This window comes from Hyla sarda, chromosome 1 (genome assembly GCF_029499605.1).
Source record: "Hyla sarda isolate aHylSar1 chromosome 1, aHylSar1.hap1, whole genome shotgun sequence".
Taxonomy (NCBI): domain Eukaryota; kingdom Metazoa; phylum Chordata; class Amphibia; order Anura; family Hylidae; genus Hyla; species Hyla sarda.
Genome location: NC_079189.1, coordinates 605589475 through 605609755, shown reverse-complemented (window position 1 = coordinate 605609755; position 20281 = coordinate 605589475). Strand labels below are relative to the sequence as shown.

At 41.0% G+C, this 20281-nt stretch overlaps 1 protein-coding gene across 2 annotated transcripts in view; it reads right to left on the bottom strand.

Annotated features, from left to right (window-relative positions):
* Positions 1 to 826: 826 nt before the first annotated feature.
* The window catches only part of LOC130297228 (oocyte zinc finger protein XlCOF7.1-like), a 35314-nt gene continuing 15859 nt past the window's right edge, over positions 827 to 20281 (bottom strand). The window contains exons 6-8 of one of the 2 annotated variants that reach the window (XM_056549439.1): positions 19743 to 20070; positions 19572 to 19625; positions 827 to 2860 (exon numbers count right to left, since the gene is read on the bottom strand). In XM_056549439.1, coding sequence (XP_056405414.1) covers positions 2310 to 2860; positions 19572 to 19625; positions 19743 to 20070 — 933 coding nt within the window. In that variant the 3' untranslated portion in view covers positions 827 to 2309. The remainder of the gene's footprint in view (positions 2861 to 19571; positions 19626 to 19742; positions 20071 to 20281) is intronic. The other variant, XM_056549449.1, reaches the window with a different exon arrangement.

The window sequence follows — 20281 nt, the reverse complement described above, 5'->3', positions numbered from 1 at the left end:
AATTGTATACAATTTTTGGATCTGGAAATTTTTAAAACCATTACAGGGCAGATAGCAACCAAGACTTTTTTCAAGCAGGTCGACATTAATAGCTTCTTAAATTTTAATAGTGCACATTACCCCAGTTGGCTAGAGGGGGTAACCTACAGACAGTCCTTAGGGACAGATTTGTAGAAAAAGGTTATCTGAAATCTATCTTGACATCAGCTTACAAAAGAGTAAGAAATAAAAAACAATCAGATCTAGTAATCACGAAAAAAAACAAAAAATTAAAAATACACGAGAAACCAATAGATTCAGATTTCATTTTGTAACGAACTATAACAGCGAGGCTATGAATATTTTAAAAAATTCAACAAAAAAAATTGGTTTATATTTTAAGTGACACTATACTAAACCATATGATAACGCATACCCCTAATGCCACATTTAGGCATCCGAAAAATCTCAAAAACACCTTTGATGCTGCTGTTCAGACTGTCCCGTGTTATAAAAATTGGTGTCTTTGTTGTACTTTGATTACGAAGACATGGGGTTTTTCATCATTCCAGACATAAAAGAACTATGCAGTGAAAGGTAACGACCTGTGAGACTAATTATGCGATCTATTTGTTATCTGGTGATTGCAATTTGCAATATGTGGGTCGCACCGTACAGACGGTGCGATCCCGTATTAATAAACACAGATGGAACATCAAACATCGTTTCATGAGCCATAGTGCCTCGAGACACTTTACAGTAACCTATCATAATTCTATGGATTCCTTAAATTTAACGATTTTGAAATCCATTCCTGTGGATGTGCCGAACCGACAGCAACGTCTAACTAACCGTGAATTCTTTTGGATTCACAAGTTGTTGACGTTGGTTCCGCACGGTTTAAATGAAACCATTGAAAATGTTCGCTGATGTACTACTGCTGATATTACTATTCAGTTTTATATTTTTAGGAATGTTATTATTTGTACTTCTGTATATTTTTTAATGTCATTTTTAGAATGTATAATGTGAACAAGGACTAGCGTTTTTGATGCCTTTTTATGTTGTGTGTAATTGGATTTGTGATCCGTTAATTCAGTGCAATATATTGTATGTTCATTTGGCGATATGTGTGTGTGCAATGTATTCATTTAGATTTTTCTATTAATGTTGTAAAGTGTTTACTGAGAGTTTAATGGTTAACTTTTGCTTTAAGGGTTAATACCCTTCGGTATATATACTAGAGGGTTTGTCCTGTCATGCCTGAAGAAGCTGCACATGCTCAGCAAAACGCATTTATCCTGGTCCAAATAAAGTCTTTGTTTTAAGTACTACGACTCCTGCTCCATTCATCCCGATCAGCGCCAAGGTTATTCCTGTGCCACTTTGAAGCTCCTTCTAGATCGTATCTACCTACCAGGAAGGCCGCTGAAGGAACATCATGCCAATACAAACCTTATCGATTGTTGTGTATGCAGGTACACAAGTTGTAGTGGTAAGTGGCTGCTCACCCCTCCCCAACCCCTGGTTTATCATTATACCAGTGATACTCCACTATGGAGTGCCGTTGTGTTTAGGCCATGCTTATTTAGAATGATCTGTCATTCATTCCAGTCCCCAAACCTACTGTTATAATAGGATTCCCTTAGAGATTAGCCCTTCCCCTTACAGTAGCAGTAAACTAAGATAAGGCCACAGAGGGACATGATTTTGTATTACGTTCAATAAACACTACTGAAATATATTTAAAAAAAAATTAAAAACAAATTCTAAAAATTTTCCAGGCATATTAAGTTAGTTAAAAAATAACCACATCTGATGGAAGTGTCCCTTTAAGAAGATTAGTGAGAAATTATTTCTGCATTCTAGTCCTGAAAATATTTTCCTGTGCGAGTTATTTGATGTGTAAGAAGATTTGATTTCAGAGTAAAAAAATTTCCACATTCTGGGCATAAAAACAGTTTCAGTAGTGTAAATTCTCTGATTTACAATAAAACATTTCCTTCAGAGCATGTGTGAGTTCTTTGATGATTAGGAAGATTCGTTTTGATAGTAAAACATTTCCCACATTCTGAGCATTAAAAATTGCCTTCCGCTGTGTGAATTCTCTGATGTTCTGCTCAAAACACTTTCCATATTCTGGCTATGTTCCCGTGTGTGAAGCTTAACAAAGGTCGATTTTGCAGGAAAACATTTTCCACATTTATGGCATGAAAATGGCTTCTCCTCTGTTTGAATTCGCTGATGTTCAACAAGATTTAAATCCGTAGTAAAACACTTCCCACATTCTTGGCATGAAAATGGCATTGTTCAAGTGAATTTTCTGATGGTCAAAGAGGTGTGAGTTCGCTGGAAAACACTTCCCACATTTTGGGCGCAGAATTGGCTTTTTTCTTATGAGTTACCTGATGTCTGACAAGACTTGATTTCACGGTAAAACGTTTCCCGCATTCTGGGCATGAAAATGGCTTCTCCCCCGTGTGAGTTTTCTTATGTTCAACAAGATTTGATTTCAGAGAAAAGCATTTCCCACATTCTGCGCATTGAAATGGCTTCTCTCCTGTGTGAATTCTGAGATGTCTTACAAGACTGGATCTCACAGTAAAACTTTTCCCACACACTGGGCATGGAGTTGACTTCTTCTCTGTAGGAGCCTTGTTAGGTCGAACATCGCTCCTGTGACATTTATTTTGTATAACAGCCTGTGATGGATCAGTAGACAGGACGGGTATAACAGGATGAGATGACAGATCTTGGCTGTGAAGGGCTGAGGGTGTATCTGGGATGATGTAATAATCTTCATATGTATCTTGAGTGATATCATCCTCTGTTTTAAAACCTGAAGATATAAGATTCTCCTCTGATCTCCTGGTACAGTCATCTGCCAAGAATAAAACAGATTTTAATATTTTTGAGCAATATAAGCTTAAAGGATACTCCACCCCTAAACATCTTATACCCTACCCAAAGGATAGGGATAAGATGTCTGACCACAGTCCGGCTGCTGGGACCCCCGCAATCTCCAGCGCAGCACCCCAGTCATCTATTGGACAGAGCGAATTCCGCTCCATGCCGGGTTCCCGGTGATCACAGCTGTCACATCCCCTCCATTCATGTCTATGGGAGGAGGCGTGACGGCTATGTATTAGCAGTCATGCCGCCTCCAATAGACATGAATGGAGGGGGCGTGGTGTGACATCATGAACACAGAAGCACCAAGTTTCTGTGTTCAGAACGCCACGGTGCCGATCAGACATTTTATCCCTATCCTTCAGTACACGTTTAACAATTTTACACATATTTATAGTTTGTACTTTTTGCGCAACACCCTTAACTGTAACTTAAGATTTATACCAGAATGTTACACTACACTGAATATTCTCACCATCCTACCATCACTGCTATACTGCCTAATGGACCTGAAGAAGAAAGGACTTTGACTTTCAAAACGCGTTGTCCAAGCTTATATACAGATAAATATTTTGCTTATTGCACCCCCAATGCACTGTCCTAGACTTATTGGAGAAGCGCTACCAGCCCTGGTCAGTTTTTAGGGGCATTCCCTGCTAGGAACACCCCACACTTTTTCTACAAATCTTCTACCACTCCAGTACGGATCTGGTACTGGTGGGCCAGCCGATCCAACGACTACTACAACGTTGAATGCTTTAAACAGTGTTGTACCTGCCCGCACAACATATAAAAGTGAGCATACCTATTGTTCCACATTCTATTATACACCCGCCCGAGGGTAAGGTAATTATAGAGCGCCATCTATGGGTTTTCTTTTTCTACACTTCTACACTTTGTGAGACTATGGGGATACTTCCCCCCCCCCCCCCATCAAGGACATACAAGTCATAATTTTACCCTTAAACAAAACACCACCTTAGCCGTGTCCCAATATAGTTTTGGTTTCCACATACGAGCTGCATTGTACGCCGAGTACTCCGTCCACCACCCTTTCAATAAGGATCAGAAACTATCATCCCTTGCTAGAGCTATGGGAACTCTGCAAATGAAGTATGTATATCCCTCTAGGGAACACCTTAAACAAATGTGAACAGAAGAGGAGCCTGGTCAGAGACCACCAGGTCTTTCATCAAGTGTTGGAGTAATCTAAGTAACAGAGGAGCCAATACAAACACATAGTAGATTCGAGACCAGGGGTCATGGAAATAGTGGGGAAACTCGAGCAAGTCGGGATGAAACAGTTGCCACGAGGCAGTGATCTGTGTCTGTTCCACCCACCTTACTAAGAAATTGTCCCTATATCTCGTGTTAAAATCCCGTTATTTTAATATTTTGTAGGAAACTGAGCTTATTATTTGCAAATGTAAGCTCCCTTATGTCCTAACCAGCAGCGTGGGGTATATCTGAGAGGATCCCCCTAAACCACACTGGGATTTTTTTTTGGTCCTGCACATAGACGCGGTGGTCTGCCTCAAGACCACTATATATTTTTCACACTATGTTTTTATACATGTATTAAACTTATCTATGCCTCTGTTGCTTCTGCGGTACGGGTGTGGGCAGATCAGTTTTCTTGCCGATCAACTTGCTGATGGAACTTATTCTGGTTTGGTCACAGTTGCAAGTGGGGACCGCAGGGGGCAGAACTGGGGTCACTTCTTTTCAATAGGTTTATTAATGACCTCGTAGAGGGATTACAGAGAAGAATTTCAATATATGCAGATGACAATAAACTGGGAAAGGTGATCACCATAGAGTAGGACAATATAATATTACAGAGGGATCTGGGGAAGCTGGAGGCTTAAGCACAGACATGGCAAATTAAATTCAATGTGGAGAAATGTAAAGTTATGTGCTTGGACCGTAAAAAAAAAAAAGTACAACTATGTGCTAAAGAATAAGACATTAGGTAAAACTTCTACAGAAAAGGACTTGGGGGACTGTAAACTCTACTTTAGTGGTCCGTAATAAAAAGAGTAAACCAGTGCTCAAAAGGATCATGAAGAGTTTAATATGGATAGATAAATAGATAAATGGAGAGAAAAGGATGATAGGATTATCCAGTGTAAATGTCACAGTAAAATGTTGCAAATCAGTATTCTGGACCTGAGATATGGCTAATTAAGTGTACAATATTTCTTATACATAAAAAAGTAAAATAAAATGGTAATCCACTACTATGCAAGCAGGACCCTTGCTATGGAAGTAGTAAGATAATAATTACAAATAAATATGACGACAAGTGTTAAATGGAATAAAACAAATAGAATATAATAAAACCACTAAAAGGAATCAAATGTCCATAATCAAATGCCTCAGTCTCTTATGAAATTCACTCAAGATAAGTCTGGGACAAGTCCCTTAAAAGCAATTAGAAGGTTGATGCCTGGCACCACTCACCACCTTGTAGATCGCTCTGCACTTGCAGGTTGCCACGGAGCTGCGTCCGGCCTCCGGTTAGTGGATTTGATGCAGTCGGAGTACTGGAAGTCCCAGAATTTCCTGATACAGTTGACCTGTGAGCGTACGTCAGGATCGTCAGTCTCTGCGCTCGCTGTGCATAGATGGACGGGCTGGCTGAGAGCAATGTCTGACCTGGATGTATACAGTTGTAGCAAGTACAGCAGGTAAAAGGCGAGCTGGCAGATGGTGTACAGGCTGGCACGGACCTGCGTTTGGCCTATGGGAACAAGGATGTTGGTAGTAGATAACAGAACAATAGTCTGTATTATAGAGTCCTCGTGTTGGCAGTAAGGTGCGTGGTTGAGTGGTACCAAATTAAGGGGGTTACAGCGCTTACAAATTAGGGTTGAAGCAAGAGAGTCATAGGAGGTAGTGGTTATGGAAAGGTAAAACAGGCTAGACACGTTTCAAGGCTGCGGGCCTTTTCCTCAGTAGCTTAATAGAGTAAAAATATATTACTAATGACCTGGATAACTCAAATGTAAAATCTTGAAGGAAGACCGATGAAATAAGAGAGCGGGATCAACACCAGGGTCCATCATCGCGTAGGTAAAACGACCTGCCGATGACGGGCAGTGAGAGACCTGACTCCAGTAGTTTACAGGAAACCGAAGATTTCCATTTCAGCGTAGAGTCCTCTCGGTATCAGTGTGTCAAACTCAAATATTTTCTTGGCTTCGGCTTGTGACATACGTGAAATATATTTACTGCCTCTCCAACATTTCTTCACACTAAGAATGGCTGTGAAAGTAAGATCAGACGGGTCTTGGCTATGGAATTCATTAAAGTGTAATGATAGGGATGTGTTTTGATGCTCTGCTATATGGTTTTTTTAGTTGTCTCTTTGTGCGACCGATATATTGTTTGCCACACTTGCATTGGATTAGATAGAGGACCCCTTTGCTGTGGCATGTAAGGCATTCCGAAATCTTACGTGTGAAATCATTAGATGTAGATGAAATTTCCACCATTTTTTTTTTTAAGGAAAATTTGTAGTTTTACAGCCAGAACCGAATCCACATCTGTGAAAACCTTTTGTTTGAAGCCAAGTGGAAAATGGATGAGAGGGGAAATGGTGCCTTATTTCAGGGGTTACCTTAATGCCCAAATTGGTTGCCTTAGTATATACGATGGGTGGGTTAATGGGGATGTGCTGTCCAATCAATTTGTAGTTTCTCAAAAAATGCCAATTTTTCTTTACAATTCTTTCAATTTGCTTGTGATCTTTATTAAAAGGTAAAACAAGTTCCGAATCCTGGTCATGTGATTGAGATTCAGTGACGTTGCATATGAAAAAACATGGATTTATCTAATTCCCGCACTTTACTAATAGATTGATCCAAGATGTGTTTAGTTTTTCTCCAGAAACTTGTCAGTCAGGGCATTGGCCTCTATTTCAAATTGAGACTCAAGGGTACAATTCCTCTTGAGTCTACGATATTGGCTCAAGGGAACTTTTAAAAGCCTTCTTGGTAGAAGGCAGCTGTTAAAAAGAATAAAACTATTTTTGGAAACGGGTTTATGGTAGGTGCTACAAATCAGATTTGGTGGTTTGACTGAAATTAAAATATCCAAAAATTCTAAAACATCTGTACTAATGTGTGGTGTAAAATTTTTAAGAATTAGTATTCAGTTCCTGGATAAAAACCTCCAAATCATTCCTGGATCCTTTCCAAATAAAAATAATGTCAATGCCAATCCTGGGAGAGATATTTTGATCCTCCCAAGCTGCCATAAAAGGTTGGCATAACTTGGTGCGAATCTCGTGCCCATAGTGGTACCGGTTAACTGTAGATAAAAGTCATCCGCAAAATAAAAATAGCTGTGCGTTAAAATGAAATAGATTGTAGGATAAAATCAATTTGTTCTGGTAAAATGTCCCCTTTAATTAAAAATAGTCTGACCGCCTCTAGGCCAGCTTCATGTTGTATTATTGTTTATATGGAGCTTATGTCTAGAGAGGCTAGTATATAGTCTGACTACCATGTAACACTTTCCAAAATTTAGATGGCTTGAGTAGTGCCTTTTAGGTAAAAAGTGGTGTCTTGTACAAATGGTTGGAGGAACCGGTCTATAAACTGTCAAAGATTGGAGGTTAATACCAGATACAATTGGATGGCCAGGGGGCTTAATGCAATCTTTATGTATCTTGGTCTTCCCTGCGTTCCCAAGATAAAGTCATGTTCTTTACTTTTAATGACTTCTGACGAGAGTGCATCGTCACAAAGTGTCTTCAATTCTTTGCTGTATTCGGCTGTGGGATTCAACCTCAGTCCGTGCCAGCCTGTATACCATCTGCCAGCTTGCCTTTTACCTGCTACAACTGTATACATCCAGGTCAGACATTGCTCCGTGCCAACAGCAGCCAGCCCGTTCATCTATGCAGAGCGAGCGCAGAGACTGACGATCCTGATGTACCACTCACAGGCCAACTGAATCAGGACATTCTGGGACTTCCAGTACTCTGACTGCATCAAATACACTAACCGGAGGCCAACCTGCAAGTGCAGAGCGATCTACAAGGTGGCGAGTAGTGTCGTGCATCCACCTTCTAATTGCTTTTAAGGGACCTGTTCCACACTTATCTTGAGTGAATTTCATAAGAGACTGAGGCATTTGATTATGGACATTTGATTCCTTGTAGGGGATTTTATTATATTCCATTTCTGTTTTATTCCATTTAACACTTGTCATCATATTTATTTGTAATTTTTATTATCTTACTACTTCTATAGAAAGGGCCCTGCTTGGATAGTAGCGGATTACCATTTTATTTTATGTATAATAAATATTGTACACTTAATTAGCCATATCTCAGGTCCAGAATACTGATTTACAATGTTTTACAGTGACATTCACACTCGATATCATCCTTCTCTCCACTTATCTATTTATCTATCCATTTTTCACTCTTCACTATCCTTTGAGGACTGGTTTACTATTTTTTTAAATAAAATTTTAGTTCTTTTTTGGGTTTAGATTACACCAGTTAACTTTGGGAACGCTCTTATGCTTTAGTGAGCTATACCACCTCTTCATCTACTTTAGTGATCAGTGCCAGGCAGCGGCTGCCAAGGCTAATAAAGTTATGTGATGTTTAGAGGAGCACAGAGGCTACCTCCATGTAAATCATTAGACCACATATGGAGTATTGTGTACAGTACTGGGCCCCTGTATATATGTATACAAGAAGGACATGGCTGAACTGGAGAGGGTGCAGAGGAAGCAACAAAGATAATAATTGTATGGGGGGGGGGGGGGGGTTACAGGACCAAGACAGGTTATCACTTGGGGTTATTTAGTCTGCAGTAAAGACATCTTAGGGGGATCTGATCACAATGTACAAATATATGAACGGACAGAACAGAGATCTTTCTAGTGATCTTCTTATACCTAGGCCGGTAACTATGACAAGGTGGCATCCTCTACCTCTACAGAAAAGAAGGTTTCACAACCAAAAAGTTTACGTTTTTTAATAAAGGAATCTTTTGGCATCACATCTGGGGGTCAGGGGTGGGTGGACGGCTTCCCTGATATTGCCAAAAGTTTTTTTTAAACACCTCTAAGTCTCTCAGGTGGCCTCTTAGAGTGCAGTCTGTTATACTGGTTGTTCTGTTGCGTAAAGGGTGCTTATATAGTTTTCTTGCTTGTCCTGCTTCTCATATTTTTATACAGCTTTTAATTGTAATGCTGGGTAGAAGAAGTTTTTCCTTACTTTCTTGTAAAATAATAACATTTCCCTCTCAGTATGTTTTACTCTGCTCTCTTTAGAGACTGTCCTCCGTGGGTTTAGTGAGCATGCCACAAAAGCTAAGTAGAGATTAAACATGCAGGGTATGCGATACTCATAGGCATCGGGAAGTGGAGTATGTCAGGTATAGCAGCTGCTGTTGACATCCCACCCAGAGCGGTCTTTTCAAGCAGTCATCATCTGGGTGAAAGCCTTTGTATAGTTAAAAGATTCTCTTTATAAAAAAAAAAGACCAATCATCAGTCCCACTAGAGGTCTGTTCCTATAGAAAAAGATGGGTTCCAGACTGTCGAAGAGGTACACTTCTCGTCATATTTGTCATTTGAAGAATGAGTTACAGCCTGTTACTTCTTTCTGATCTACATGACCCAAAATTTGCTTAGATCCATCTAGTCGATGGACCAGGATGTTCATCCAGGGGAAGCTCCAAAGTCCCCCTCTAGGCGGCCTAGAACCTTCAAAGTGGTCTCTATCCAAAATGATGGACGTGGAATGGAGACACCCTCAAAAGGGTCCCATTATACCCAAACAGTTGGCTTGAATTTGCAGGACAGGCATCTGGAATGTACGCCGAGAAGGGCTTACTTTGCTGCATCAGCCTCTGCATTGGTGGTTCTCCGAGTTTGCCAACTCCCTTCGTAAACGCCTGTACTTAGTCCAATCTGATATTGACTTGGAGGTGTCCAGGGATGATATCTTGGCCCAGTTTAAATCTGTATCTCTGGTAGTAGAATTTCTGTATGATAGCACTTTTCAAAGTCTAAAGCTGGCGTCTAAAACAATGGCTCTTTTAGCAGCTGGCAGGCAACCCATGTGGCTAAAACTGTGGGTGACCGATAACATTTTCAAATATAATTTCTGAGGTCTCCCTTAGGAACCTGGCAGGCTGTTTGGGTCGGAGTTAGACTGCATAATGGAGAGGTTGGCAGACAAAAAAGAAAATACTTTCTCAATCCTTTCGGGTAAAGGAGCTAGGTCCTTTCTGGGTCAGTCCGGTCCCCATAGGAGCCAGGACAAGTGACAAGGCTCGGTTAACCCCTGTGGTGCAAAAGAAAAAAAAAAAAAAAAGAAAAAGAAACCCCAGGTTTCCCTCCAAGTCACTTCTCAGTCTTGCAGAATGTCTTCACTTAACGATGCAGGACGTATATTTACGTCCTGCGCCGGCTCCCGTCATATGAAGCGGATCGCGTCGGTCCGATCGCGGCAATCTGCGGTATTAACCCTTTAGAAGCGGCGGTCAAAGCTGACCGCCGCTTCTAAAGCGAAAGTGAAAGTATCCCGGCTAGTCAGTCGGGCTGTTCGGGACCGAACAGCTTACAGGACACCGATAGGGCCCTTACCTGCCTCCTCGGTGTCCGATCGACGAATGACTGCTCCGTGCCTGAGAGCCAGGCAGGAGCAGTCAAGTGCCGATAACACTGATCACAGGCGTGTTAATACACGCCAGTGATCAGCATAGGAGATCAGTGTGTGCAGTGTTATAGGTCCCTATGGGACACTGCAAAAAAAAAAAAGTAAAAAAAAAGTGTTAATAAAGGTCATTTAATCCCTTCCCTAATAAAAGTTTGAATCACCCCCTTTTCCCATAAAAAAAATAAAACTGTAAAAAAAAAAAAAAAAAAAAACATATGGTATCGCCGCGTGCGTAAATGTTCGAACTATAAAAATATATCATTAATTAAACCGCACGGTCAATGGCGTACGCGCAAAAAAATTCCAAAATCCAAAAAAGGGTATTTTGGTAACTTTTTACACCATTAAAAAATGAATAAAAAGTAATCAAAAAGTCAGATCAAAACAAAAATTGTACCGTTAAAAACTTCAGATCATGGCGCAAAAAATGAGCCCTCATACCGCCCTGTACGTGGAAAAATAAAAAAGTTATAGGGGTCAGAAGATGACATTTTTAAACGTATAAATTTTCCTGCATGTAGTTATGATTTTTTCCAGAAGTGCGACAAAATCAAACCTATATAAGTAGGGGATAATTTTAACCGTATGGACCTACAGAATAAAGAGAAGGTGTCATTTTTACCGAAATATGCACTGCGTAGAAACGGAAGCCCCCAAAATTTACAAAATAGCGTTTTTTCTTCAATTTTTTCCGTTTTGCCGTGAATTTTTGGGTAAAATGACTAATGTCACTGGAAAGTAGAATTGGTGATGCAAAAAATACGCCATAATTTGGATTTAGGTGGAAAATTGAGAGGGTTATGATTTTTAAAAGGTAAGGAGGAAAAAACTAAAGTGCAAAAACGGAAAAACCCTGAGTCCTTAAGGGGTTAAAGAGGCAGTCATTGTTAAAAACTTTTCATATATTGCAGGACTCATTATAATATGAAATTTCACAATATACACCTTTTAAAAAAAAAAAATTACAATCTCAATTCAAGCTCAAAATAGCCACCACTAGGGGTCGCCTGTCTTTTAGCCAGACAGACTAGTCTAGATTTTACAGAATACTGGATACCGGCCATAAAGCATACCGGTATCCAGTATAGGAGATTTCTATTGTGTATGCAAAACTACAGATAAAGGATGTGTGGACATGCTGGGAGCTGTAGTTTTAAAACAGCTGGAGGCAACACTGCTCTAACACCGTTATTTACAAACATTGCAGCTTCAGTTGTTACATTTTATCCCGCTATGAATTCACCATAATGTCTTCTAATTACTGCAGGCAAGCTCCAAGTATCTTCCTCTGACACATGACACATCATAAAACCAGAGAGGAAAGGGTTACAGAGTAGAGAATACTGATTGGCTGACTGCCCAGGCTTGCTCCTGTGAGGGAGACAGACTGACACGCCCCCTCCAGCCTGCACAATGAAAAAGTAACTCACCAGCAGATAAATGCTTATATCTCTGGATATATCGGTCCGAGACACATAAAAATTATATGCACAGGATCAGGATTGGGTCCTGAGTAACATATCACTTTTTTTCTTTTTTTTGCACTATGACAGGTACGCTTTAAGCTTCTTTCTGAATACCTGTGACAGTTTTCATCCCAGATTCTGTTTCAGATTCTTAAACCTTGTCAGGTCAGGGTACAGAATAGATTTCCGTGCCGTAAAGTTTCTTCAGACCAGGAGTCTCCCACTCAAGAAGCAGATGATTCTGGAAAAGGCTGTCCAAGATTACATTTGGAAAGGAGCACTGGAGTAAGTACTTCCAAGTAGTGCTGGGCGATATGACCAAAAATGAATATCCGCGGGTCATGTGTCCGCTCCCAATCTATAACGCGGGGCCACGGCTAATAGCGCGCGGCATTGATCGCAGTGCCGCACGCTATTAACCCTTTAGACACGGCGTTCAAAGTTGAACGCCGCGTCTAAAGTGAAAGTGTGCCGGTTAGCTCAGTGGGATGTTCGGGATAGCCGCGGTGAAATCGCAGCAACCCGAGCAGCTTACAGGACAGCAGGAGGGTCCCTACCTGACTCCTCGCTGTCCGATCGCCGAATGACTGCTCAGTGCCTGAGATCCAGACATGAGCAGTCAAGCGGCAGAATCATCGATCACTGGTTTCTTATGAGAAACCAGTGATCAATGTAATAGATCAGTGTGTGCAGTGTTATAGGTCCCTATGGGAGCTATAACGCTGCAAAAAAAAAAAAAAAAAAAGAGTGAATAAAGATCATTTAACCCCTTCCCTATTAAAAGTTTGAATCACCCCCCTTTTCCCATAAAAAAAAAAAATTCAAAAAAATATTAAAAACACAGTGTAAATAAAAATAAACATATATGGTATCGCCGCGTGCGGAAATGTCCGACTTATAAAAATATATTGTTAATTAAACCGCACGCTCAATGGCGTATCAGGAAAAAATGAATAAAAAGCGATCAATAAGTCCTATCAATGCAAAAATGGTACCGTTAAAAACTTCAGATCACGGCGCAAAAAATGAGCCCTCATACCGCCCCATACGCGGAAAAATAAAAAAAGTTATAGGGGTCAGAAATGACAATTTTAATCGTATTAATTTTCCTGCATGAAGTTATGATTTTTTCCAGAAGTACCACAAAATCCAACCTATATAAGTAGGGGATCATTTTAACCATATGAACCTACAGAATAAATATCCGGTGTCATTTTCACCGAAAAATGTACTACATAGAAACGGAAGCCCCCAAAAGTTACAAAACAGCGGTTTTTTTCTTTCAATTTTGTCTCAATTATTTTTTTTCACGTTTCACCGTAGATTTTTGGGCAAAATGACTGACGTCATTACAAAGTAGAATTGGTGGCGCAAAAAATAAGCCATCATATGGATTTTTAGGTGCAAAATTGAAAGAGTTATGATTTTTTAAAGGCAAGGAGCAAAAAACGAAAATGCAAAAACAGAAAACCCCCCGGTCCTTAAGGGGTTAAGTTTCCATTATTCCCAGTATGTTCTCTTAACCTATCACCCATTTCTCTGTGAATTCTCTTTGGGCTTCTTACATTTTGGTTTCTGCACTCTACAGAACCTGCTTTTTCTACAGTTTTAGATTATCTACAGACGGCTAAAAGTAAATTCTAGCCCTATACTGGGGATTTTCCTGGTCACTCCAGATCCTAATACCGCTTCTGTTAATGGCTTCCACCTCATGGGTTCTCTTAGAAGTAAACTTGTCACCTGCTGGATAATAAAGTCACATAGGAGCCCTCCATGATGCCCGTTTGACAGGTATAAGCGTATTGTTCGGGGGAATCCAAGATGGCGCCCGGAGTCTTCACGATTTCTGTCAACTTTTCAAATTCGCTACAAATGTAGCCTGGGGCTGCCCGATGCCTTACTTTCATGGGTCGAAAATCAACGTGAAATCAACGCAATCAACCCGAGAGCCTCTTTTGTGTTCAAGAAAAAGCTTAAAAGATCTAAGCCTACATCACCTGAACCTTCCACCTCACCACCTATATGCAGGTAATGTCTGACAGCGGAGGACTTAGGAATTTTGTCTTTCTGAGCAGGTACAGATAATCCACCACTTCTCTGTCTAAGCAGTGATAGCAATCAATAGAGTTTTGGAGTGCAGAGATGTATTTTGGATCCGTTGTATTTTTTTCCTCCTGCTCAGCCCAGTATGGTGCCATTTCATCCACTAGAAGTTGGGATGTTCCAACTAAGGTGGATTTGGCGTCTGCACGTCTGGCGAAGAGGACGGTCTTTCCCTTAGAGGAGTCAACCATGTTGCCAGATCCTATGGAGAGGAAAGCTACTTCTCTCTGCAAGAAACCTTATGCTGCAGCAGCATCATCTTCTAAGGTGGCGATATCACCCCTACCAGTGGCAAGAGTGTCGTGCCTATGGCTAAGCCATCTCTCACAGGATATAGAAGATGGTGTACCCAGGGAAGAGTTTAATTAAAAATAAAGCCGGCAAAAACTTTTAAGATGTTAATTAATGCATTAGAAACAACTTTCTAATACAATGTCATTAAAAAATATTTATATATTTATTTTGACTGGTAAAAACGGACCACTAGGGGTCTCCCTACATGTCCCGGCTGCAAGTCTCTCATAGAGTTCAGACTCATGCACGAGTCCTAACTCTCATAGTGCAGCCTGGACACTGATGAAAACAGCGCAGCTTCTTGCCTGTCAATCAGACGGGAGCGAGCGCTGCGCACGCTGCACGATGCACCCCAGCTAAATTGAACACTGCCTAAAGTGCGCAAGCTTTGACAGAGGATATCTAAAAGGGGAATTTTATTGCTTCCGTAGACCTATAAAGTTGCATACCTGCACATACCCATCCTGAAGAGCCACAGAAAATATCTTCGGGTAGCAGTGAGAGATCAGGCTCGAGTTCATCCCCTGCAGTTCACTTGCCTCCCCTTTGGCTTCACATTGGCACCCAGGGTGTTCACAAAAGGTTGTCATGGTGCTCACGTCAGCACTCAGGTTACAGGGAATGAGTGTTACACCATACCTTGAGGACCGGCTGGTGAGTGCCACATCCAAAGCTCTTCTCAGCCAGCATCTACAGATTACTATGCAGTTCCTGCAGAATCACGGGTCCCAGATAAATTTCAGTAAGTCACAACGGACTACCACAACAAAGATTTCATATTTGGGGTTTGTAATATGCTCGAGGAAGATGCTCCTATGTCTCACCAGAGACAGAATATTGAATATCCAGCACTTTATTAGGCTCCTCATGTAACTGGAAAATTGGGTTTGCTATGTCCTAAGCCTAGGGCTACTCCCTTCGACAATACAAGCAGGCCCATAGGCCAACGTCCACATCTGGGTTTTACAAAGCCATATCCAGAGGAACTTGGACGAGTCCCAGGAAAGTCTGGTTCTGCATATGCCCATTCATGCAGCCGTCAAGGAAGATCTCAAATGGGGGCTACAACAGAGTTGCCTTTTCCAGGGCAAGTGTCTCCTGGCTTCTCAACTGGTAGTCCTTACTACGGATAGGTGTGCGCATGTGGGGGGGACTCCTGGGTGCAAAACACCTGGACTTCTGCAAAAAAGAACTTTTCTTCCAATCTTAAGGAACTGAGAGCAATGAAGAAAGCGCTCATCCACTTCCAACCTCTTCTGTTCCACAGGCCAGTATTGGCTCTTTAGAACAATCTACCCTCAGTTTATTATGTTAACAAACAGGGCGGGACAATAATACGGATCCAGAGAGAGTGTACCTAGATGATGTTATGGGCAGGAGACAACTTGATGTTAACAACAGCTGTGCATATCAAAGGCTCGATGACAACCACTAGAGATAAGCAAAGTTAACCCCTTAAGGACTCAGGGTTTTTCCGTTTTTGCACTTTCGTTTTTTCCTCCTTACCTTTTAAAAATCATAACCCTTTCAATTTTCCACCTAAAAATCCATATTATGGCTTATTTTTTTGCGTCGCCAATTCTACTTTGCAGTGACATTAGTCATTTTACCCAAAAATGCACGGCGAAACGGAAAAAAAAAATCATTGTGCGACAAAAAAAATGCCATTTTGTAACTTTTGGGGGCTTCCGTTTCTACGCAGTGCATATTTCGGTAAAAATTACACCTTATCATTATTCTGTAGGTCCATACGGTTAAATTGATCCCCTACTTATATAGGTTTGATTTTGTCGCACTTCTGGAAAAAATCATAACTACATGCAGGAAAATGTATACGTTTAAAAATGTCATCTTCTGACCCCTATGACTTTTTATTTTTCCACGTACGGGGCGGTATGAGGACTCATTTTTTGCGCCGTGATCTGAAGTTTTTATCGGTAGGATTTTTGTTTTGATCGGACTTTTTGATCACTTTTTATTCATTTTTTAATGGTATAAAAAGTGACCAAAATACGCTTTTTTGGAATTTGGATTTTTTTTGCGCGTACGCCATTGACCGTACGGCTTAATTAATGATATATTTTTATAGTTCGGACATTTACGCACGCGGCAATACCACATATATTTTTATTTTTATTTTTTTTACACTGTTATTTTTTTTATGGGAAAAGGGGGGTGATTCAAACTTTTATTAGGGAAGGGGTTAAATGACCTTTATTAACACTTTTTTTTTACTTTTTTTTTTGCAGTGTTATAGGTCCCATAGGGACCTATAACACTGCACACACTGATCTCTCATCCTGATCACAGGCGTGTATTAACACGCCTGTGATCAGCATTATCGGCGCTTGACTGCTCCTGCCTGGATCTCAGGCACGGAGCAGTAATTCATCGATTGGACACCGAGGAGGCAGGTAAGGGCCCTCCCGGTGTCCGATCAGCTGTTCGGGACGCCGCGATTTCACCGCGGCGGTCCCGAACAGCCCGACTGAGCAGCCGGGTCACTTTCAGTTTCACTTTAGAAGCGGCGGTCAGCTTTGACCGCCACTTCTAAAGGGTTAATACCGCACATCGCCGCGATCGGCGATGTGTGGTATTAGCCGCGGGTCCCGGCCGTTGATTAGCGCTGGGACCGACGCGATATGATGCGGGATCGCGGCGCGATCCCGCTTCATATCGCGGGAGCCGGCGCAGGACGTAAATATACGTCCTGCGTCGTTAAGGGGTTAAAAGAATTCCATTTGTCACAAACCTCTCGGCTCGGTGGTTGCTGACTTTAGCCTGCATAAATTAGTTAAACTTTCAGGTGCTCCGGTGGGCTGGAAAAGGTGGATACAGTCCTAGGAGAGTCTCCAGCCCACCGGAGCACCTGAATGCAGAACTAATTTATGCAGGCTAAAGTCAGCAACCACCGAGCCGAGAGGTTTGTGAAGAGTCGAATTACTGTAACTTGCAACTTGAACACTCCTTACTTATAAGTGAAGGCCTGTCTCACGAAGTTGTTAATACCTTACTGGCTTCCAGAAGGTCAGCTACCTTAAAGGGGTACTCCGCCCCTAGACATTTTATCCCCTATCCAAAGGATAGGGGATAACATGTCTGAACACGGGGGTCCCGCTGCTTTACCCCTTTAAAGTTCCGGTAGGAAGGCTTCGATAAAGGGCTTAGGCCAAATACTCTAACACTAAAAACCCAGCTGGAAGGTGTCATCTGGAGGTCACATCTGGCCTCAAGATTCATCAAAACAATAAAGCAGCTAATGCTGTCTTTCCATAATCCAACGCCAGGATAGGACTTGTCCCTGGTACTAAATTAGCTTTAAGAATTTAATTTTGAGCCAGCCACCTGGTCTTTCTTGAAGTATTTGTCATTCAAAACTCTAAGAGGATCGACTGGTAATCCAAGCATCTTGAAAGTGGTATAACCCTCCCTCTTTTTTTTTTTCTACTGGCATATATTCTTGCCGCCACAGGACGACAAGAAACTCTGAAAATGTATCTAAAATTTCAATTTCCTGGAGTCCGGAGGTGGCACAAGTATCCCCACAATAAAATGTTCCTACTGCTGCATACTTTACGAGTCCTGAGTGTTTTTGAGGGAGTCTTATAGAAGAGGTCAGTGGGCAGTGCTGTAATTAATCTATTCTTGATGTACTGCTAGTTAACCCCTTAAGGACGCAGCCCATTTGGGCCTTAATGACGCAGACAAATTTATTTTTACATTTTCATTTTTTCCTCCTCGCCTTCAAAAAATCATAACTCTTTTATATTTTCATCCACAGACTAGTATAAGGGCTTGTTTTTTTGCGCAACCAGTTGTCCGTTGTAATGCCATCACACGCTTTACCATAAAATGTATGGCGCAACAAAAAACATACTATTTGTGTGGGGAAATTAAAAAGAAAACCACAATTTTGCTCATTTTGGAAGGTTTCGATTTCACGCCGTACAATTTACGGTAAAAGTGACATACGTTCTTTATTCTTTGGGTCAATACGATTAAAATGATATCCATGATTATACACTTTTCTATTACTGTTGCGCTTAAAAAAAATAAACTTTTTAACTAAATAAGCACGTTTAAGATCCCCCTATTTTGAAGACCTACAACTTTTTCATTTTTCCATATAAGCGGCGGTATGGGGCTAATTTTTTGGGCTGTGATCTGTACTTTTTATTGATACCATATTTGCTTATTTAAAACTTTTAATACATTTTTTATAAATTTTTTGGGGAATAAAATGCTATAAAAAAGCAGCTATATTGGACTTTTTTTTTCCGTTCACGCCGTTCACCGTACGGGATCATTTACATTTTATTTTAATAGTTCAGATATTTACGTACGTGGCGATACCAAATATGTATATAACACTTTTTGGGGGTGAAATAGGGAAAATGGGGCAAATTACGTTTTTATTGGGGGAGGGGTTTTTTTACTTTTATTTTTACACTTTAATAGTCCCCATAGGGGACTATTTAAAGCAATCATTCGATTGCTAATCCTGTTCAGTGCTATGTATAAGACATAGCGCTGATCAGGGTTATCGGTCATCTTCTGCTCTTGTCTGCGGGAAGGCAGATCAGAGCAGAAGACTCCCGGAAGACAGCGGGGGCAGGTGAGGGGACCTCCGGCTGCCGTGCAGGATGATCGGATCGCAGCGCTGAGGGCGATCCGATCATCCAATTAAGTGACCGCGATGCTGCAGATGCCGTGATCTGTATTGATCACGGCATCTGAGGGGTTAATGGTGGACATCCGCGGGATCGCGGATGTCCGCCATTACCGGCGGGTCCCTGGCTGCGATCAACAGCCGGGACCTACCGCGCATGATCCGGGCATCGCTAAGTGCATTAATCCAGTGCGTTAAGTACCGCATCACCAGGACGTACATTTACGTCCTTCGTCGTTAAGGGGTTAAACCGCTTCTACTCTGTTAACCCCTCATTTATCTCTACTCAGTTAACTCCATTCATGTGTCACCTACGGACTTGAGGAAATCAAAATGTAACTCTTATGACATAACTCTTGCACTACTACTTAATGCAACTAATGTACTTGAATGCCTTGATGCTTAAAATTTCATCAGCAGAAACATTAAATTAATACTCTAAGGGTATGTTCACACGTACATAATCCACTAGGGGTTCTTTGCAGCTTTATCCGGAATTTCTGCAACAGAAAATCTGCAAGCCGATTACGTTGCTACTCATTACCTTCACCTTTGTCCTCTTCAGCTTAAAAATAAAAAAAAATAAAAAAAAATCTGTGACTTTTCTCTGCATTTAGTGGTTACTACTCACCTGGGCGGTTACCTGTAGGAATGTCCTCCTTATACTGCTCATCACTGCTCACATCTGTCTCTTCTTCTTTTACCCTTATTTCTGAAGCATTAATATAGTTGAGATCTTTCCCGGTAGGAATGTCTTTTATGTACGGCTTGTCTCCCCACATATATGTGTCGTCTTCTTCTTCCTTAACCCTTATGTCTGTAACATTTACATAGATCGGATCTTTCACTGTAGGAATGCCCTCCTTAAACGGCTCATCACCGCTTATATCCGTTTCTTCTTTTTCTGCTCTTATGTCTGGAGCATTAATTTTGTTTGCATCTTCCTCCTGATTCATAAACTGTGAAAGAAATAGTACAATAGTTAACAGACAGTAGAGGAAGTCACATGGAATGTTTTCGATAAGTATCATAAATAATGTGACAATAATAGTTTTCTATGATCAGAATGAGGTACTGAGCTACAAATAATAGTTGTTTTTTTGTGGGATCTGACAAGTAGGTTTTAATCCTGTCATCTCCACCTTTTTCATACCACAAGTATAAAGCATA